The 17,799-nt window shown below is 42.6% G+C and overlaps 1 protein-coding gene across 1 annotated transcript in view; it reads left to right on the plus strand.

Annotated features, from left to right (window-relative positions):
* Orai (calcium release-activated calcium channel protein orai) overlaps positions 1-17,799 on the plus strand; it is a 34,784-nt gene that overhangs the window by 15,150 nt on the left and 1,835 nt on the right. The window contains exon 4 of the mRNA XM_080275004.1: positions 12,267-12,580. Within this exon, the coding sequence (XP_080131130.1) occupies positions 12,267-12,579 (313 nt within the window). The 3' untranslated portion in view covers position 12,580. The remainder of the gene's footprint in view (positions 1-12,266; positions 12,581-17,799) is intronic.

A 17,799-nucleotide genomic window follows, 5' to 3' on the forward strand; every position in this document is an offset into this window, starting at 1 on the left:
GTGCTTGGTCAGTGGGGTGTGCCAGCTGACGTAGATGGGAATGGAAGTGCTATGGTGGACATCTGTGCTTGTAAGGGGTTGGCAATAGCCAACACCTACTTTCGTCGTAAGATGATCCACCGGTATACATGGAGAGTAATGACGAGGATGGATGGTGAACTTGTTGAACGAAAGGCAATGATAGACTACGTGTGTGTGGATGAGCGAATGAGAAGACAAGTGTTGGATGCAAGAGTGTGGAGAGGGTGGGGGAATGGAGTCTCGGACCATCACTTAGTGATGGCCAAGGTAGAGCTGCAAAGAAAGTGGTTGAGGAGACAGGGGGAAAGACAGGAGGAAGCAGCTCCTGTGAGAAGAGTGGAGAAATTGCAAGATAGTGAGAAAATGATAGAGTATAAGAGCATAGTGGAAGAAAGATTGGGAAGGTATGAGCTAGAGCAGATGGAAGGGGTGGAAGACGTATGTAAGATATTCACGGAAGAGATAGGCGCAGCATGTGAGGCAGTTTGTGGAGTGAGGAGGAGATGCAAGGGTGTGCAAGGGACAGCATGGTGGAATGATGAGGTGAAACGAGCTGTGGAACAAAAGAAGAAGGCATATAGTGAATGGTTAGCGAGTAGAGGTAGGGGAGAAGATGAGAGAGAGAAGAGAGAGGTATATGTGAGCAGGAGAAGGGAGGTTAAGAGACTGGTGAAGGAGAGTAAGAAGAAAGTGGATGAAGAGTTTGGGAGGAATCTGAGTGTGAAATGGAGGGAGAGTAAGAAATTGTTTTGGAAGGAGGTAAAGAAAGTAAGGCAGTGTGAAAGGGGAAATAGTAGGGGAGTGAAAGATAGGAATAATAGATTGTTGGTGGAGAAGAGAGAGAAATTGAGGAGATGGAAGGAGCACTTTGAGGACTTGTTGAATGTAGAGAGTGAGAGCAGTGTGAGTATAAGTGGTTGGGGAATGGCTAGGAGAAGAGGAGATGAGAGGAGGGAGGAAGAGATCAGTAGGGCGGAAGTAGTGGAAGCGATGAAGAAGATTAAGTTGGGAAAGGCCCCAGGAATTGATGGAGTGTGTGGTGAAATGCTTAGGTATGGGGGTGAGATTGTTGTGGAGTGGATACAGATGTTGTGTAGATTGGCTTGGGAAGAGGGAAGGGTTCCAGAGGACTGGAAATCAGGTATAATTGTTCCTCTGTACAAAGGAAAAGGGGAGAGAGAAGTATGTGGTAACCATAGGGGTATTTGCCTTCTTAGTGTGACTGGTAAAATATATGGTAGAATACTCATTGATAGGGTTATGCGTATGACAGAGGAGCTAGTTGGAGAAAAACAAGGGGGATTTAGGAAAATAAAAGGGTGTGTAGATCAGATATTTGTTCTAAGATGTTTAGTGGAGAAGTATCTAGAGAAGGGAAGGAAAGTGTATGCTGCCTTCATGGACTTGGAGAAAGCTTATGACAGAATAGATAGGCAAGGTATGTGGAAGGTATTAAGAATATATGGAGTGGAGGGGAAATTGTTGAGTGCTGTGAAGAGTATGTACGAGGGAGCTAGGGCTATGGTGTGAGTGGATGGTGAGCTGAGTGAATTCTTTGATCTCAATGTGGGACTGAAACAGGGTTGTGTGATGTCTCCATGGCTGTTTAATATATACTGTACATGGATGGAGTTGTAAAGGAGATGCAAGGTAGGGCAGTGGATGTGGGGGTGGCTCTAATGAATGAGGGTGAGATTTGGAAGATTCTGGTGTTGCTGTTTGCTGATGATACAGTACTGTTGAGTGAAGATGAATGGGAGTTGCAAGGTTTGGTGAATGAATTTGGGACAGTGTGTAGGAGGAGGAAGCTGAAAGTTATTATAAACCAAAGTGAAGTTATGGTGTTTGAGAGGAATGAAGTCACAGAGTGTGCAGTGAGGTTGGATGGTGAGGATATGGAGAATGTGAGTGCATTCAAGTACTTGGGTAGTGTGATGAGTAGATAAGTAAGAATGGAACTTTGGGGGATGTAGTGCGTGAAAGGGTACAGCAGGGAAGGAAGGTTGTTGGTACACTGAAAGCAGTGATGAGAAATAGGGAGGTGAGTATGGAAATTAAGAAGTCACTGCATGATAGTATTGTGATCCCTACCCTGACGTATGGAAGCGAGGCATGGACCTTGCAAGAGGGGAACAAGTCAAGAGTGAGAGCAGTGGAAATGAGTTACTTGAGAGGAGCATGTGGAGTGACGTGGAGGGACAGGTTGACGAATGAAGAAGCGAAGGAACCCTGTGGGGTGGATGTGGATGTGGTTGAGAAGATTAGGAGAAATACACTGAGGTGGTTTGGACATGTGAAGAGAATGGTGAATGAAAGACTGACTAAGAGGGTGTATGTAGGTGAGGTGGAGGGAGGGAGAGGGAGAGGTAGACCGAGGATGAGGTGGAGGGATGGAGTTGAGAGGTATATGAGGGAGGGGGGGTGAGTTGGGGGGAGGGTAGTCAAATGGTGGGTGACAGAGCGACTTGGAGGAGTTTTGTCTGTGGCCACCCTTTGCAGGATTAGGGCGTCGGACTATAGATAGATAGATAGATAGATTTTCTTTTTCCTTCGTGTTTTCTCATAGAAATACATGTTTTATGGTAATTGTTACTGTAAAAGAGTTTTAGGAAGTTTCATTAGCTACATTTTGGTATATAAATATTTACTGTAGGACAATTCGGGTCAGTTTTACGTACCACAAAAGGAAATTATCTAATGGTCGCGCTGCAATGCAGGAATGGTGTTTCGCTAAATTATATTTTCCGCTGCCTTTATTTATGCCTCTATCTGCCTGATTTTTTATTCACATGATCTCGAATAGTTGTACTTGCCTATGGTGTTGATGAAAACGTTCGGCGAATATAAATTTTGTGCCAGTTTACGATGTTTTGTTTTCATAAAGCAAAATAATCAAGGGGCAATTTTGTTCGACGCAGCTTGTGTCGTCCAGTAACGAGGGGATGAGATTAGGTTTGATGCAGCCTTCGTCATCCAGTAACAAGCGGGTGACTTTTGCACTACTACCCTAAGTATCGAAAGGGTTATGATGAAAGATATTATTATTACCAAGAATTAACTAGATTTCTGATGACGGATATTAAAATCTGGATGACAAAGAGGAGATTTAAGCTGAATGAGAGTAAAACTGAAATCATCATTATTTGAGGAAACTGGTGACACTGATACTGCCTTGACTCCAGAGACTGATGAGTCACATCATCATCCAGCTAATTGTGTCTGAAATGTGGGTGTATATTTTAAGTAAAAACTGTGTTACAAGAACATATTAATTAAGTTGTCAAAGGTTGTAATCTGCTTATCAGAAACCTGTGCTTTGTGAGGTAGCTGGTGAATAGACATTGTCTATTAACACTGATTCATGCTATGCCATGGTCTTGTCTTGTGTTGATTATTGTAATTCGTTGTGAATTGGCCTCCTGAAAAATCTGTTAAAGAAGGTTTAGAGTGTGTTGAGTAGAGCAGCAGGGGTTTTCGTTGGCCTCCCACCAAGAACCCCGACCACCTCATTCACAGGTTACCCGTAAAAGCTAGAATTAAATATAAACTGTCTTATTACTTTCAAGGTTCATAAGTTTGGCAAAATGAAGTATCTTGCTGAATTGTTAAAACTTCATTTGGCACTGCCATGTGTAATGGTAAGAAATGAAGAGTATTCCTTGTGCCTTGATGAGCATGCAGTTGTTCATCAGTTGTCTTTTTCTGATCAGCCTTTCTCCTATACAGCCTCTAGGTAATTGCCATTATTCATGAAGCAAATGACCTGTGTTGAATCTTTAAACAGGTAAGAGGTATTCTGATGGACAGTAACTAAACAGGGTTTAATTACCATCACTTTTTTTTTTATCCATCCATCCATCATCCCATCCTATATTGCCCCAAGAGGAGCGTAGGAGCCTGGGGCTAGGCAGTTGATCTCGACATTTAAGATGAGAGTGACCAGCCTCACTCATCCCTGAGTGGCATTACATGAGCAATCAACCCCAACTACCCCTTGGATATAAACCTTCACCTGCTCAGTCCAACTGGAGCACAATAATTGCCCACTAAACCACCAGGTGCCAAAATTTGGTTATATGGTTACCACCCAGCATTGTAAATGGTTTCCTGGTGTACAGGAAACCATTTGGCTTGTCACTAAGTGTAGAGTCACCTACAGGCAGAAGGAAAAGGAAAGAATGAAGGAAAGAAAGACAGAAGAGGGAGTGTAAAGTCACCCATAGGCAGAAGGACAAGGAAAGAATGAAGGATAGAAAGACAGAAGAAGATGGAGGAGAGGAAAGGGCAGACACCCGAGACCAGAAATACATCGAGTGAGTGGATGGTGAGGGCCCCCACCTACCACGAAATTAATTAATTCATTTATTTATTTTCAAGTCTATTTTATATGACTGTATGAATGATGTCATAATTCTTGTAATTGTAAAAATGAAAGTGAGTGCCAAGTGCCAGTAAATTCTTAAGGAAGAACTGGTGATTTTAAGAAACAAAAGACCAGTAGAATGGAAGCAATGAGGAAAATGAAAATGGGGAAAGCCCCAGGTATTTATGGAGTGTGTGGTGATATGCTGAAACATGGGGGAGAGATAGTAGAATGGATGTGGAAGATGTGCAGATTGGCCTGGGAGAATGGTTGAGTCCCGGAAGATCGGAAGTCAGGTATACTGTAATTATTCCCTGTACAAAGGAAAAGGGGAAAAAAAAGTGTGTGTCTTCTTAATGTACTAGGAAAAGTATGTGGAAGGATACTTTTTGACAGTGTTAGTGAAATAACAGGGGAATTAGTTTAGTTGGAGAAGAACAGGGAGGTTTTAGGAGGGGAAGAGGTTGTGTAGATCAGATATTCATCCTTAGGTCTTTAATGGAAGCCTCTTGAGAAGGGAAGGAAATTGTATGAGGCCTTCGTGGATATGGAGAAAGCATATGAGAGTGGAAAGACAAGAAATGAAAAAAATATTAAGAATATATGGAGTGATGGGAAAATTTTGAATGCTGTGAAGAGTATGTATGAGGGTGCTAAGGCTGCAGTGCATGTGGATGGTGAAGTAAGTTAATTTTTCTGTCTGAATATTTTATTGAAACAGGGATGTGTCATGTCTCCTTGGTTGTTCAGTCTGTATATGGATGGGGTTATAAAGAGGTACAAGTAGGGCAGTGGATGTTGAAGTGGCCCTAATGAGAGAGGGCATTGTTTGGAAACTTTCTGTACTGTTGTTTGCAGATGAAACTGTATTGTTTAGTGAAGACAAAGGGGAACTGCAAGGCATGGTGAATGTGTTTGGGAGAGTGTGTAAGAAATGTAATCTAAAGGTGAATGTAGAAAAGAGTAAAGTATGGTCACCAAGAGGAGTGAAGTAACAACGCACAGTAATGTTGGATGATGAGAAAATGGAAAATGTGGATGCTTTGAAGTACTTAGGTAGCATGATGAGTAAGGATCGAAGTTCGGAGGATGAAGTGCTTGAAAGGGTACAGCAGGAAGAAAGGTTGCTGGTTATTATTTGAAAGCAGTGATAAGAAATAAAGAAGTGAGCATGGAAGTAAAGTCACTATCTATCTATCTATCTATAGCCCGACGCCCTAATCCCGCAAAGGGTGGCCGCAGACAAAACGCCTCCAAGTCACTCTGTCATCCACCATTTGACTACCCTCCCCCCAACTCACCCCCCCCTCCCTCATATACCTCTCAACTCCATCCCTTCACCTCATCCTCGGTCTACCCCTCCCTCTCCCTCCCTCCACCTCACCTACATACACCCTCTTAGTCAGTCTTTCATTCTCCATTCTCTCCACATGTCCAAACCACCTCAGTGTATTTCTCCTAATCTTCTCAACCACATCCACATCTACCCCACAACGTTCCTTCACTTCTTCATTCGTCAACCTGTCCCTCCACGTCACTCCACATGCTCCTCTCAAGTAACTCATTTCCACTGCTCTCACTCTTGACTTGTTCCCCTCTTGCAAGGTCCACACCTCGCTTCCATACGTCAGGGTAGGGATCACAATACCATCATGCAGTGACTTCTTAACTTCCATACTCACCTCCCTATTTCTCATCACTGCTTTCAGTGTACCAACAACCTTCCTTCCCTGCTGTACCCTTTCACGTACTTCATCCCCCAAAGTTCCATCCTTACTCATCACACTACCCAAGTACTTGAATGCACTCACATTCTCCATATCCTCACCATCCAACCTCACTGCATACTCTGTGACTTCATTCCTCTCAAACACCATAACTTTACTTTTGTTTACATTAACTTTCAGATTCCTCCTCCTACACACTGTCCCAAATTCATTCACCAAACCTTGCAACTCCCATTCATCTTCACTCAACAATACTGTATCATCAGCAAACAGCAACACCGGAATCTTCCAAATCTCACCCTCATTCATTAGGGCCAGCCCCACATCCACTGCCCTACCATGCACCTCCTTTACAACCCCATCCATATATATATTAAACAGCCATGGAGACATCACACACCCCTGTTTCAGTCCCACATTGAGATCAAAGAACTCACTCAGCTCACCATCCACTCGCACCGTAGCCCTAGCTCCCTCGTACATACTCTTCACAGCACTCAACAATTTCCCCTCCACTCCATATATTCTTAATACCTTCCACATACCTTGCCTATCTATTCTGTCATAAGCTTTTTCCAAGTCCATGAAGGCAGCATACACTTTCCTTCCCTTCTCTAGATACTTCTCCACCAAACATCTTAGAACAAATATCTGATCTACACACCCTTTTCCCTTCCTAAATCCCCCTTGTTCTTCTCCAACTAGCTCCTCTGTCATATGCCTAACCCTATCAATGAGTATTCTACCATATATTTTACCAGTCACACTAAGAAGGCAAATACCCCTATGGTTACCACATACTTCTCTCTCCCCTTTTCCTTTGTACAGAGGAACAATTATACCTGATTTCCAGTCCTCTGGAACCCTTCCCTCTTCCCAAGCCAATCTACACAACTTCCATATCCACTCCACAATAATCTCACCCCCATACCTAAGCATTTCACCACACACTCCATCAATTCCTGGGGCCTTTCCCAGCTTAATCTTCTTCATTGCTTCCACTACTTCCGCCCTACTGATCTCTTCCTCCCTCCTCTCATCTCTTCTTCTCCCAGCCATTCCCCAACCACTTATATTCACACTGCTCTCACTCTCTACATTCAACAAATCCTCAAAGTGCTCCTTCCATCTCCTCAATTTCTCTCTCTTCTCCACCAACAATCTATTATTCCTATCTTTCACTCCCATATTATTTCCCCTTTCACACTGCCTTACTTTCTTTACCTCCTTCCAAAACAATTTCTTACTCTCCCTCCATTTCACACTCAGATTCCTCCCAAACTCTTCATCCACTTTCTTCTTACTCTCCTTCACCAGTCTCTTAACCTCCCTTCTCCTGCTCACATATACCTCTCTCTTCTCTCTCTCTCATCTTCTCCCCTACCTCTACTCGCCAACCATTCACCATATACCTTCTTTTGTTCCACAGCTCGTTTCACCTCATCATTCCACCATGCTGTCCCTTGCACACCCTTGCATCTCCTCCTCACTCCACAAACCGCCTCACACGCTGCACCTATCTCTTCCGTGAATATCTTACATATATCTTCCACCCCTTCCATCTGCTCTAGCTCATACCTTCCCAATCTTTCTTCCACTATGCTCTTATACTCTGTCATTTTCTCACTCTCTTGCATTTTGTCATTTTCTCACTATCTTGCAATTTCTTCACCCTTCTCACAGGAGTTGCTTCCTCCTGTCTTCCCCTTCGCCTCCTCAACCACTTTCTTTGCATCTTTACCTTGGCCATCACTAAGTGATGGTCCGAGACTCCGTTCCCCCACCCTCTCTACAGTCTTGCATCCAACACTTGTCTTCTCATTCGCTCATCCACACACACGTAGTCTAACATTGCCTTTCGTTCAACAAGTTCACCATCCATCCTCCTCATTACTCTCCATGTATACCGGTGGATCATCTTATGACAAAAGTAGGTGTTGGCTATTGCCAACCCCTTGCAAGCACAGATGTCCACCAAAGCACTACCATTCCCATCTACTTCAGCTGGCACACCTCACTGACCAACCACTCCATCCACTCGTACATTCCCAACTTTGCCATTCATGTCTCCAATCAACAGCACTCTCTCGCTCCTCTCAAACTTGTCCATACATGCTTCTACTCTTGCCCAAAACTCATCTTTCACTCTTGCCACTCGATCCTCTGTTGGAGCATACACACATACAATCGCCCATGCTTGTATACCTACTTTCATCCTCACCCATACAATCCTTGCACCCACTGTTCCATACTCTCTTATATTCTCCTTCCACTTCTTGCTTATCATCAGACATACTCCCTCTCTTGCCCTCTCATTCTCACTGACTCCCGCACATATACCTACACCGTATTCCCATTCTCTCATCCTTTCACCTTACCATTTAGTTTCAGTCAATCCACATATATCCACTTTTGCATCCTCAAGCACCCGAACAATCTTTCTCTCTTTCACTTCATCATTCACTCCTCTCACATTCCATGTTCCCACCCTAAGAATGTCCTTTGTCCGTTCCTTAGTCGTCAAAGTATGGTCCGTCCAGGTCCGAAGCGCTTTATTCGCTTTTTTAGTTAGTTCTTTTTACGGAGTGGGGCACTAACCCACCACCAACCCTTTTGGTCGCCTCGGACGACAAGCAGGGATACTGGGGGAGTATTCTTGAAACCCCCTTACCCCCAGGGGCATGATAGTATTGTGATACCAACTCTAATGTGTGGATGTGAAGCTTGGACCTTGTTGGAAGGACACAAGTCAAGAGTGAGAGCAGTGGATATGAGTTATTTTAGAGGAGCATGTGGAGCTACATGGAGAGACAGACAGACAAATGAGGAAGTGAAGAAGCATTGTGGTGTGGATGTGGATGTGATAGAAAGTGTTGGGAGAAATACACTGAGGTGGTTTGGCTGTGTGGAGAGCATGGAGAGTGAGAGACTAATGAGGAGAGTGTATGTGAGTGAGGTGGAGGGGGAGGAGAGGGAAAGGGAAGCTGAGGATGATATGGAAGGATGAAGTGAAGAGATATATAAGAGAGGAGGGGGGACATGGGGGGAGGGCAGTGAAATGGTGGGGGACAGGGCCACATGGATGTGATTTATCTGTGGCCACCCCTTATGGGTTTAAGGCATCTGGCAATAGATAGATAGATTATTATTACTGTATTATTATTATTATGTATGTATTATTATTATTCTATCTGTCTATCTATCTATTGCCAGACGCCTCAATCCCGTTTAGGGTGGCCACAAACAAATCGCCTCCAAGTCGCCCTGTCCCCCGCCATTTCACTGCCCTGCTCCCAACTAACATCCCCCTCTCTCATATACCTCTCCACCTCATCCCTCCATCTCATCCTCGGCCTCCCCTTCCCTCTTTCCCCCTCCACCTCACTCACATACACTCTCTTTGTCAGTCTTTCACCCTCCATCCTCTCCACATGGCCAAACCACCTCAGTGTGTTCCTCATAACGCTTCCTATCACACCCACATCCACACCACAATGCTCCTTTATATCCTCATTCGTCAGCCTATCTCTCCATGTGACTCCACAGGCTCCTCTTAAATAACTCATTTCCACTGCTCTCACTCTTGACTTGTGTCCTTCCAACAACGTCCAAGCTTCACTTCCATACGTTAGAGTTGGTATCACAATACTGTCATGTAGTAACTTTTTCACTTCCATGCTCACTTCCCTGTTTCTTATCACTGCTTTCAAAGAACCAGCAACCTTTCTTCCCTGCTGTACCCTTTCAAGCACTTCACCCTCCAAATCTCCATCCTTACTCATCACACTACCCAAGTACTTAAACGTACTCACATTTTCCAATTCCTCACCATCCAACCTCGCTGTACATTCACTGACTTCACCTCTCTCAAAGACCATCACTTTACTCTTCCCTACATTCACCTTTAGATTCCGTTTCTTACACATTCTCCCAAACTCATCCACCAAGCCTTGCAGCTCCCCTTCGTCTTCACTCAACAACACAGTATCATCTGCAGACAACAGTACAGGGAGTTTCCAAACACTATCCTCTCTCACCAGGGCCACTCCAACATCCACTATACGTCTTTTATTACCCCATCCATGTACAGACTGAACAACCATGGAGACATGACACATCCCTGTTTCAACCCAACTTTCAAAGAGAAAAATTCACTTAGTTCCACCATCCACACGCACTGCAGCCTTCGCACCATCATACATACTCTTCACAGCATTCAACAACTTCCCATCTACTCCATATATTCTTAGCACTTTCCACAATCCTTGTCTATCCACCCTTTCATATGCTTTCTCCAAATCCATGAAAGCCGCATACAACTTCTTTCCCTTCTCTAGAAACTTTTCCACTAAAGATCTAAGAATGAATATCTGATCTACACAACTTCTTCCCTTCCTAAAGCCTCCCTGTTCTTCTCCAACTAATTTCTCTGTTCTTTCTCTAACTCTGTCAATAAGTATCCTACCATATACTTCCTATTGTACTATTATACTATTATTATCATTATTATTATTATTATTTTGTGGTAGGTGGAGGCGCTCACCATCCACTCATTCGATATAGGGCTGCTCTCAGGTGTCTGCCCTTTCCTCTCCTCCATCCTTCTTTCCTTCCATCCTCTTCTGTCTTTCTTCCCTTCATGCTTTCCTTGTCCTTCTCCCTGCAGTTGACTTTACACTCCCTCTTCTGTCTTTCTTTCCTTCATTCTTTCCTCTTCCTTCTGTCTATGGATCACTCTACAGTGAGCGACAAGCCAAATGGTTTCCTGTACACCAGGAAACCATTTACTGTGCTAGGTGGTAACTGTATAACCAAATTTTGGCACCTGGTGGTTTAGTGGGTAATTATTGCGCTCCAAGCGGATGGAGCTGGTGAAGGTTTATATCCAAGGGATGGTTGGGGTTTATTGCTCACTTAATGCCACTCAGGGATGAGCTAGGTTGGTCACTCTCATCTTAAATGTCGGGACGAGCTGCCTAGCCCCGGGCTCCTATGCTCCTCTTGGGGCAATGTAGGATTGAATGATGATGAATGAATTATTATTACAGTATTATTATTATTATTATTATTATTATTATTATTATTATGAAGTGGAGGGAGGGGATGACCAAGGATGAGGTGGAGGGTTGGAGTTGAGAGATATATGAGGTAGGGGGTAGTGAGCTGGGGGGAGGGGAGTCAAATGGTGGGTGACAGAGTGCCTTGGAGGCATTTTGTCTGCGGCCACCCTTTGCGGGATTAGGGCATTGGGCTATAGATATACTGTATAGATAGAATATTATTACTAGCAGGGGTACTCCGCATCCCCCTTCCCCTCCATAATTATCTTCCTCCTCCTGTCCCTTCCCCTCATCTCTCTCTCTCTCTCTGTCCTTCATCCTTCTCTCGTTCCCGTTCTTTATTTATCTGACTTACTACTTTGCCGCCCTCCCTCAAACCATCGGTCTTTTTGGTCTTAAAATTTTCTTTGGGTTATAAGACCAAAAAGATGAACGAACACTCCAGTCCAATTCGTTCTAGTTCAGTCTTTCTTTCTACTCCAGATAGACCATGTACCTTTCATGCTTTTGAGGAGGGATTATAAGAGGTCCTGGAACTTTCTGTTTCAGCTTTCACAGACTAATGCACAGTATGTGTGTGCACTTGTTTACTATCGTCGGTGACCTAAAATGACTTCAGAGTGGTGACCTCAAATGACCTTGGAGTCAACCTGACATAGCATGTGTCTGAAATGGAGGTCATGTGAGTCTCCATGCCGAAAATTGGGCTGCAGGGATACCTGGTGTTGTGCGGGTCAAAAAGGTGAACACTGCCAGTGACCTCAAATGACCCAGTTCTGAATTTTGACCCCCCTAAAATCTTCCTTGGGTCATAAAGATTCCAAATATGTAGGTTAAGGCCTGGTAAAATGAAAATTGAGGGAGTAGTTTGTGAACAAACAGAGAGACAGACAGAAAGTGCTCTTTATATAGTAGATTATTATTATCGTTATTATTATTACTAGTACTGACAGATGAGTTAATTCAGCTCAGGAGAGAGACAGTTGTGAAATGTTTCCCCAAGCTGAACAGACTTATTGAGTGGTAGCAAATACCTGTATAAACAACAAAAATATGTCATTGGATAGAAGGAGATAATGATTAAAATATTGCCAGGTACATTGAAGCGGCATGGACCTTCTCAACCGTGCTTGGGATCTTGCTCTTCCTGGTAGAAATTGGACTCTTGAGTTGGGTGAAGTTCCTAGACTATTCTCGCAATGCAGCAGTGAGTTCAACAATTCTGCTGGTGCCAATCGTCATACTCTTCACACTCTTTGCACTCCACTTCTACTGGAAACTGGTAGCACACAAAGTAGAGAGCGCAGATCAGAACCTACAGGAAATAGAGCGACAGCTACGAGACCTTCAGGAGCGTACCACAGATGCCCGGCAGAATGGTGCTAACCCAGCAATACAGGTCGTCTAAGGTATTAGGAGTGGTTAAAAGTTAGTTGGAATACAGTGATTAGAAGTCACCAGTCAGAGTTACAGCCTTGCCTTGTGTGTAGGTTTGAAACCCCCAGAGGTGATTTTGTACTGTACTATTATGGGTATAGATCAGCCTCCAATCCTTAAACATTCTGAACTGTGGTGGGCTGACCTCATTTCCATACACTAGGAAGGGAGTGATGTGAGTTTAGCTGTTACAGCTATTTATGAGGTGTTGTTTGCCATGGTTGATATATGATGTTGTGGCCAAAGCATTGGGTTTATGGTAAAGTAGGCATTAACCCCTTGATTTCAAGGACTTATTATTCTTGCTATCTCCAGATGGTTTGATTCACCTTGAAACTTTTCAGAATGAAAGGTTAGATATAGCTTATTTTATTCTGTTGTACTTGAGGACCTTCATAAGTTTAGTAAAAATGATATTGTTGATAAAAAAAATCACTGTCAAAAGGATGGTGTCAGAAAACTTGGTGAAAAACAGAACAGATTGTAAAAGTGTAAGATAAGGTAACCACGTCTGGATTGTATGATGCTCAAGAACCAGTATGAGAGTTTCAGTATAGTAGGAGAGAACTTGTGAGGGTTAATTGTAGTATAAGTATCTGTATGTGTGCTGGGATTGCAAAACAGAAATGACTGAAAAATATCATCTTAAATGTCAGGACCAACTGCCTAGCCCTGGGCTCCTACACTCCTCATGGGGCAACATAGGATTGGATGATGGATGGATGGATGGACTGAAAAATATTTCATCCATCCATCCATCATCTAATCCTACGTTGCCCCATGAGGAGCGTAGGAGCCCGGGGCTAGGCAAGTTGGTCCTGGCATTTAAGATGAGTGACCAGCCTCACTCATCCCTGAGTGGCATTACGTGAACAATAAACCCCAACCACCCCTTGCATATAAACCTTCACCGGCTCAATACCATATATAAAAGAGAGAGAGAGAGGAGGGGGAAGGGAGTATCAAAATGAGAATTATAGTACAGGTATAGGTACAGTGATTTCACAACTTGTGGAATAACAATGTACTTAATATATAGTTTTATGATATTGATGAAGTGTTGGTATTATTTGCATTATTTATGAGGCTAAATCATGTTATCGCTGAGGGTGTGTTCTACATTGACAGTTAAATTATTTTGGGCATAGGTGCTTTCAAAAAAAAAAAAAAAAATCATCATCCGGACCTCCTTTCCCACCCTAGGGTAGGATGAGGAGTAGCACATCCAGACAACCTAAGTTTGCCCAGTTCAATGGGCCATGCTTCCATTCACTCATCATTCAAGCCCCCAGAATCCTAGCTGTATCTGATATGCCAAAAACATTCACCACATCCCGTAACTTCACATAAATGTATATGATAGAGTCAGTCTGGACGCTGTCGTGTTAAAAAGGAGTGTCACATCCCTAATCAGGCACTTCTCACAACATTCATCCAGCCAGCTCGATCTCTTGTCAGTCCCCTAGCCTCACCGACCTTCCATTCCTCTCTTCCTCACACACTCATCCACCATATCCTTCCACCTTTTCCTTGACCTACCTCTTCTCCTTCCTCCTTAAGATTTGCTCAGATATACCTTTTTCACCACTCTATATTGTTATTAAAGTACTTACTATAATAATAATTTTGCCAATATGTGTGAAGTTCTGTTAATTTAGGATTTGCTTTTTACACAAAGAAAGGTGTATGTTAATTTTCTCAGTACACTTAATTCTTTTATGCATAAAACTCTCTGGCTCCTTTGATTCACACTCAGCTGAATATCATCTGACATTAAATGGAATACCATTTAACAGCTGCACCAACCATAAGATGGATAACAGTACTGATATTAACATCTAGGCTTAAATCATAGCTAAATAAAATAATGTGGCAATAATTTTAGTTGCATACAGTACTAGAGTTGTCTCAAATATTAGAGCATTAATATGAATAAAATATGATGGCATTTTGGGAAGAGATTTTGCTTAAAATGTGATGGTATTTTGGGCAAAGATTTTCCATCCATCATCCAGTGCTATGTTGCCCCATGAGGAGTGTAGGAGCCTGGGGCTAGGCAGTTGGTCCTGACATTTAAGATGAGAGTGACCAACCTCACTCGTCCATGAGTGGCATTACATGAGCAATAAACCTCAACCATCCCTTGGATATAAACCTTCACCGGCTCAATCCGATTGGAGCACAATAATTACCCACTAAACCACCAGGCGTCAAAATTTGGTTATATGGTGTCCACCCAGCGTAGTAAATGGTTTCCTGGTGTACAGGAAACCATTTGGCTTGTCACTCAGTGTTGAGTCACCCATAGGCAGAAGGAAGAGGAAAGAATGAAGGAATGAAAGACAGAAGAGGGAGTGTAAAGTCACCCGTAGGCAGAAAGATGAGGAAAGAATGAAGGAAAGAAAGATAGAAGAAGATGGAAGGAAAGAAGGATGGAAGAGAGGACAAGGCAGACACCCGAGAGCAGCACTACATTGGGTGAGTGGATGGTGAGTGCCCCCACCTACCACAAAGATTTTTTACTGTAAAAAAAAAAAATAAAGTTATAGTAAAGCTAGCCTCTCCTAATCAGTAAAATCATATGGCTAAAGCAATAATAGAATACAAAATACGTCTGTATTCAAGATGTTCATGCTTTGAAAATCCACTGATATACTACTGTAAGCACCATACTGGAACTTCATTCTTTGGTAATACTTAAGAATGGGAGTTGCAAAGTGTTCAGGGAGAGGTCTGGCTTCCCTTTATAAGCATAGGCTGTATGCTTGTGTGTTTAGGAAGTTCTCAGGCACCTCTTCCTTTGAAATTTATTTTGTCTTGCACCTTAATATTCTCTAGTATATCATCATTCTGGTGTATGCACATGAAACTGTGATGCTTGCTGATAGTGAGCAGGAGGTTTGCAGATCATTTTTATGAGTGAGAATGTCATGTCTTGAAAGTATTTGTATGTGCTGATAAGAATGAAGTGATGATTGTTGAGAGAGAAGGCAACTCTCAGTGTGATGTTCTGGTGAATGGAGAGAGACGTAAATTGGTAAGAAAGTTTAGTACCTCGGTGCAGTAAGAAAAGTAAGGGGTAAATGTGCAAAGGCAATGGAAAGTAGAGTGACACAAGGAGAGAAGGCAGCTGGTGTTATGAGGGCCTTGATAGTAAACATAGGTATGAATGAGGGCTGCAGGAGGATTGTATGAAGGTGCTAGTATGTATATTTACTTATGGGTTTAAAACTGGTATGGTGTGAGTGCAAAAAATGAAGAGAAAGAACATTGGAAGTGGGATTATTTGGGAATATGTGTGGAATGCATAGATTGGATGTGATAAAAATTACTATATGTGGAGGAAGGAAGAGAGTGAACTTTGATTGTGTGGTTGTTTGGAGAGACTGGATTTAGATCATTTGAATGGTTTGCCAAGAAAAAGGTTAATGGACGTGGTAAATGAATGTAAGAAAGTGAGGTATGGAAGTTGATGAGGGTAGGGAATTGACAAGAGGTAATTTAATTGCATGAATTATGAATAGGACATGACAAGGGTTTGTCACCCCTATGGAGTAGATTATCTGACAAGTGTATGTGAAGTGCATCTGTGAATAAAATAGTGTACAGATGATTAGGCCGGTGAGGTAGAGCCAGGATTTTGGGGACTTGAATGATATGTGAATGAGCATGTGACCCATTTCACTGGATGTAGTGTTTATGTTTCTCTCTCCTTCATATCTTCTCTTTCCTTGTTTTGTGGATACTGCCCTTCCTCATTCTGAGATGAGGAGAAAAGGTCAGGTTAGAACGGTAGTCAGGTTTGTACCGTACAGAATTACCTTGGATTGCTTAATTAACCTACAAGGGGATATTAGTGTGCAATATTGAGAAGTAAATTAATAAGGCAGAGGTGATAGAGAAGTTCCTGAGCTGATGAGAATGTGACCTTAAGTGTCCATTAGTAGGTTATATATATATACAGTATATATATATATATATATATATATATATATATATTTTATGTGTCCAACTCTGGGCATAGGCTTCACAGCCTCCTATCAAGGCCCAGCAGTCCTCCTACATACCATACACCTCTACATGTCACCTGTATATCATTTGTTTGTGACAGGCATTTATTGTGCACGTCATGTAGGACAACTTCAAAAATAATATGTTTAGATGCAAGGTACCATACTTTTTGTAGCATGTACAAAGTGAACAGATTTCTCTCTTAGAATTCTTATTATCATTCTTGATATGTAAATGTGTGTATAAACAAATGGTGGAGACTGACATATTTTGTCTGTGTATACTTAATCTTTTTTTTTATAAATTACCATTAATTGACATTCTTTTTACCAGTTAAGTTACATAAAGGCTGCCTATCAACTTCTTTTAATGTCAGATCTCATGTTCATATGTTTATCAGTCATTTTGTGACAGGCAGCATATCCCTTATTTATACATGAGATTATTTCATGGGAGAAAGAATTGAAGTAGATGGATTTGTGGGGTGTATTGCTCACGTAATACGACCCAGGTGAGCAGCTGGTCATTTTTGCCTAAAGTGTCTAGAATGTGTAGCATAGCCCTGGGCCCCTGTGCTCCTGAAGACGCAATAAAGGGGAAAAACTATATCATCATCATCATCCAATCCTACGTTGCTCCATGAGGAGCGTAGGAACCCTGGGCTAGGTAAGTTGGTCCTGACATTTAAGATGAGAGTGACCAGCCTTACTCATTCCTCATCCCTAAGTGGCATTATGTGAGCAATAACCCCAACCATCCCTTGGATATAAACCTTCACCAGCTCAATCCGATTGGAGCGCCGCAATCACCCACTAAACCACCAGGCGCCATAATTTGGTTTTATGGTTACCACCCAGCGTCGTAAATGATTTCCTGGTGTACAGGAAACCATTCGGCTTATCACTCAGTGTAGAGTCACCCATAGGCAGAAGGAACAGGATAGAATGAAGGAGAGAAAGACAAAGGAGGGAGTGTAAAGTCACCTGTAGGCAGAAGGATGAGGAAAGAATGAAGTAAAGAAAGACAGAAGAGGAATGAAGGGGAAAAAAAAATTACATAAATTAAGATCGAAGAAACCATACCTGACTTATAATGAGGACTGTCTGTGTCTGTGGTGTTTTGGTGTTTCTGTGAACATCTGTGACTTACAATGACCTCTTCACAATGAGAGATCTTCCAT

This window comes from Coenobita brevimanus, chromosome 60, assembly GCF_032717465.1.
Source record: "Coenobita brevimanus isolate Jiangsu-jjx chromosome 60, ASM3271746v2, whole genome shotgun sequence".
Taxonomy (NCBI): Eukaryota; Metazoa; Arthropoda; class Malacostraca; order Decapoda; family Coenobitidae; genus Coenobita; species Coenobita brevimanus.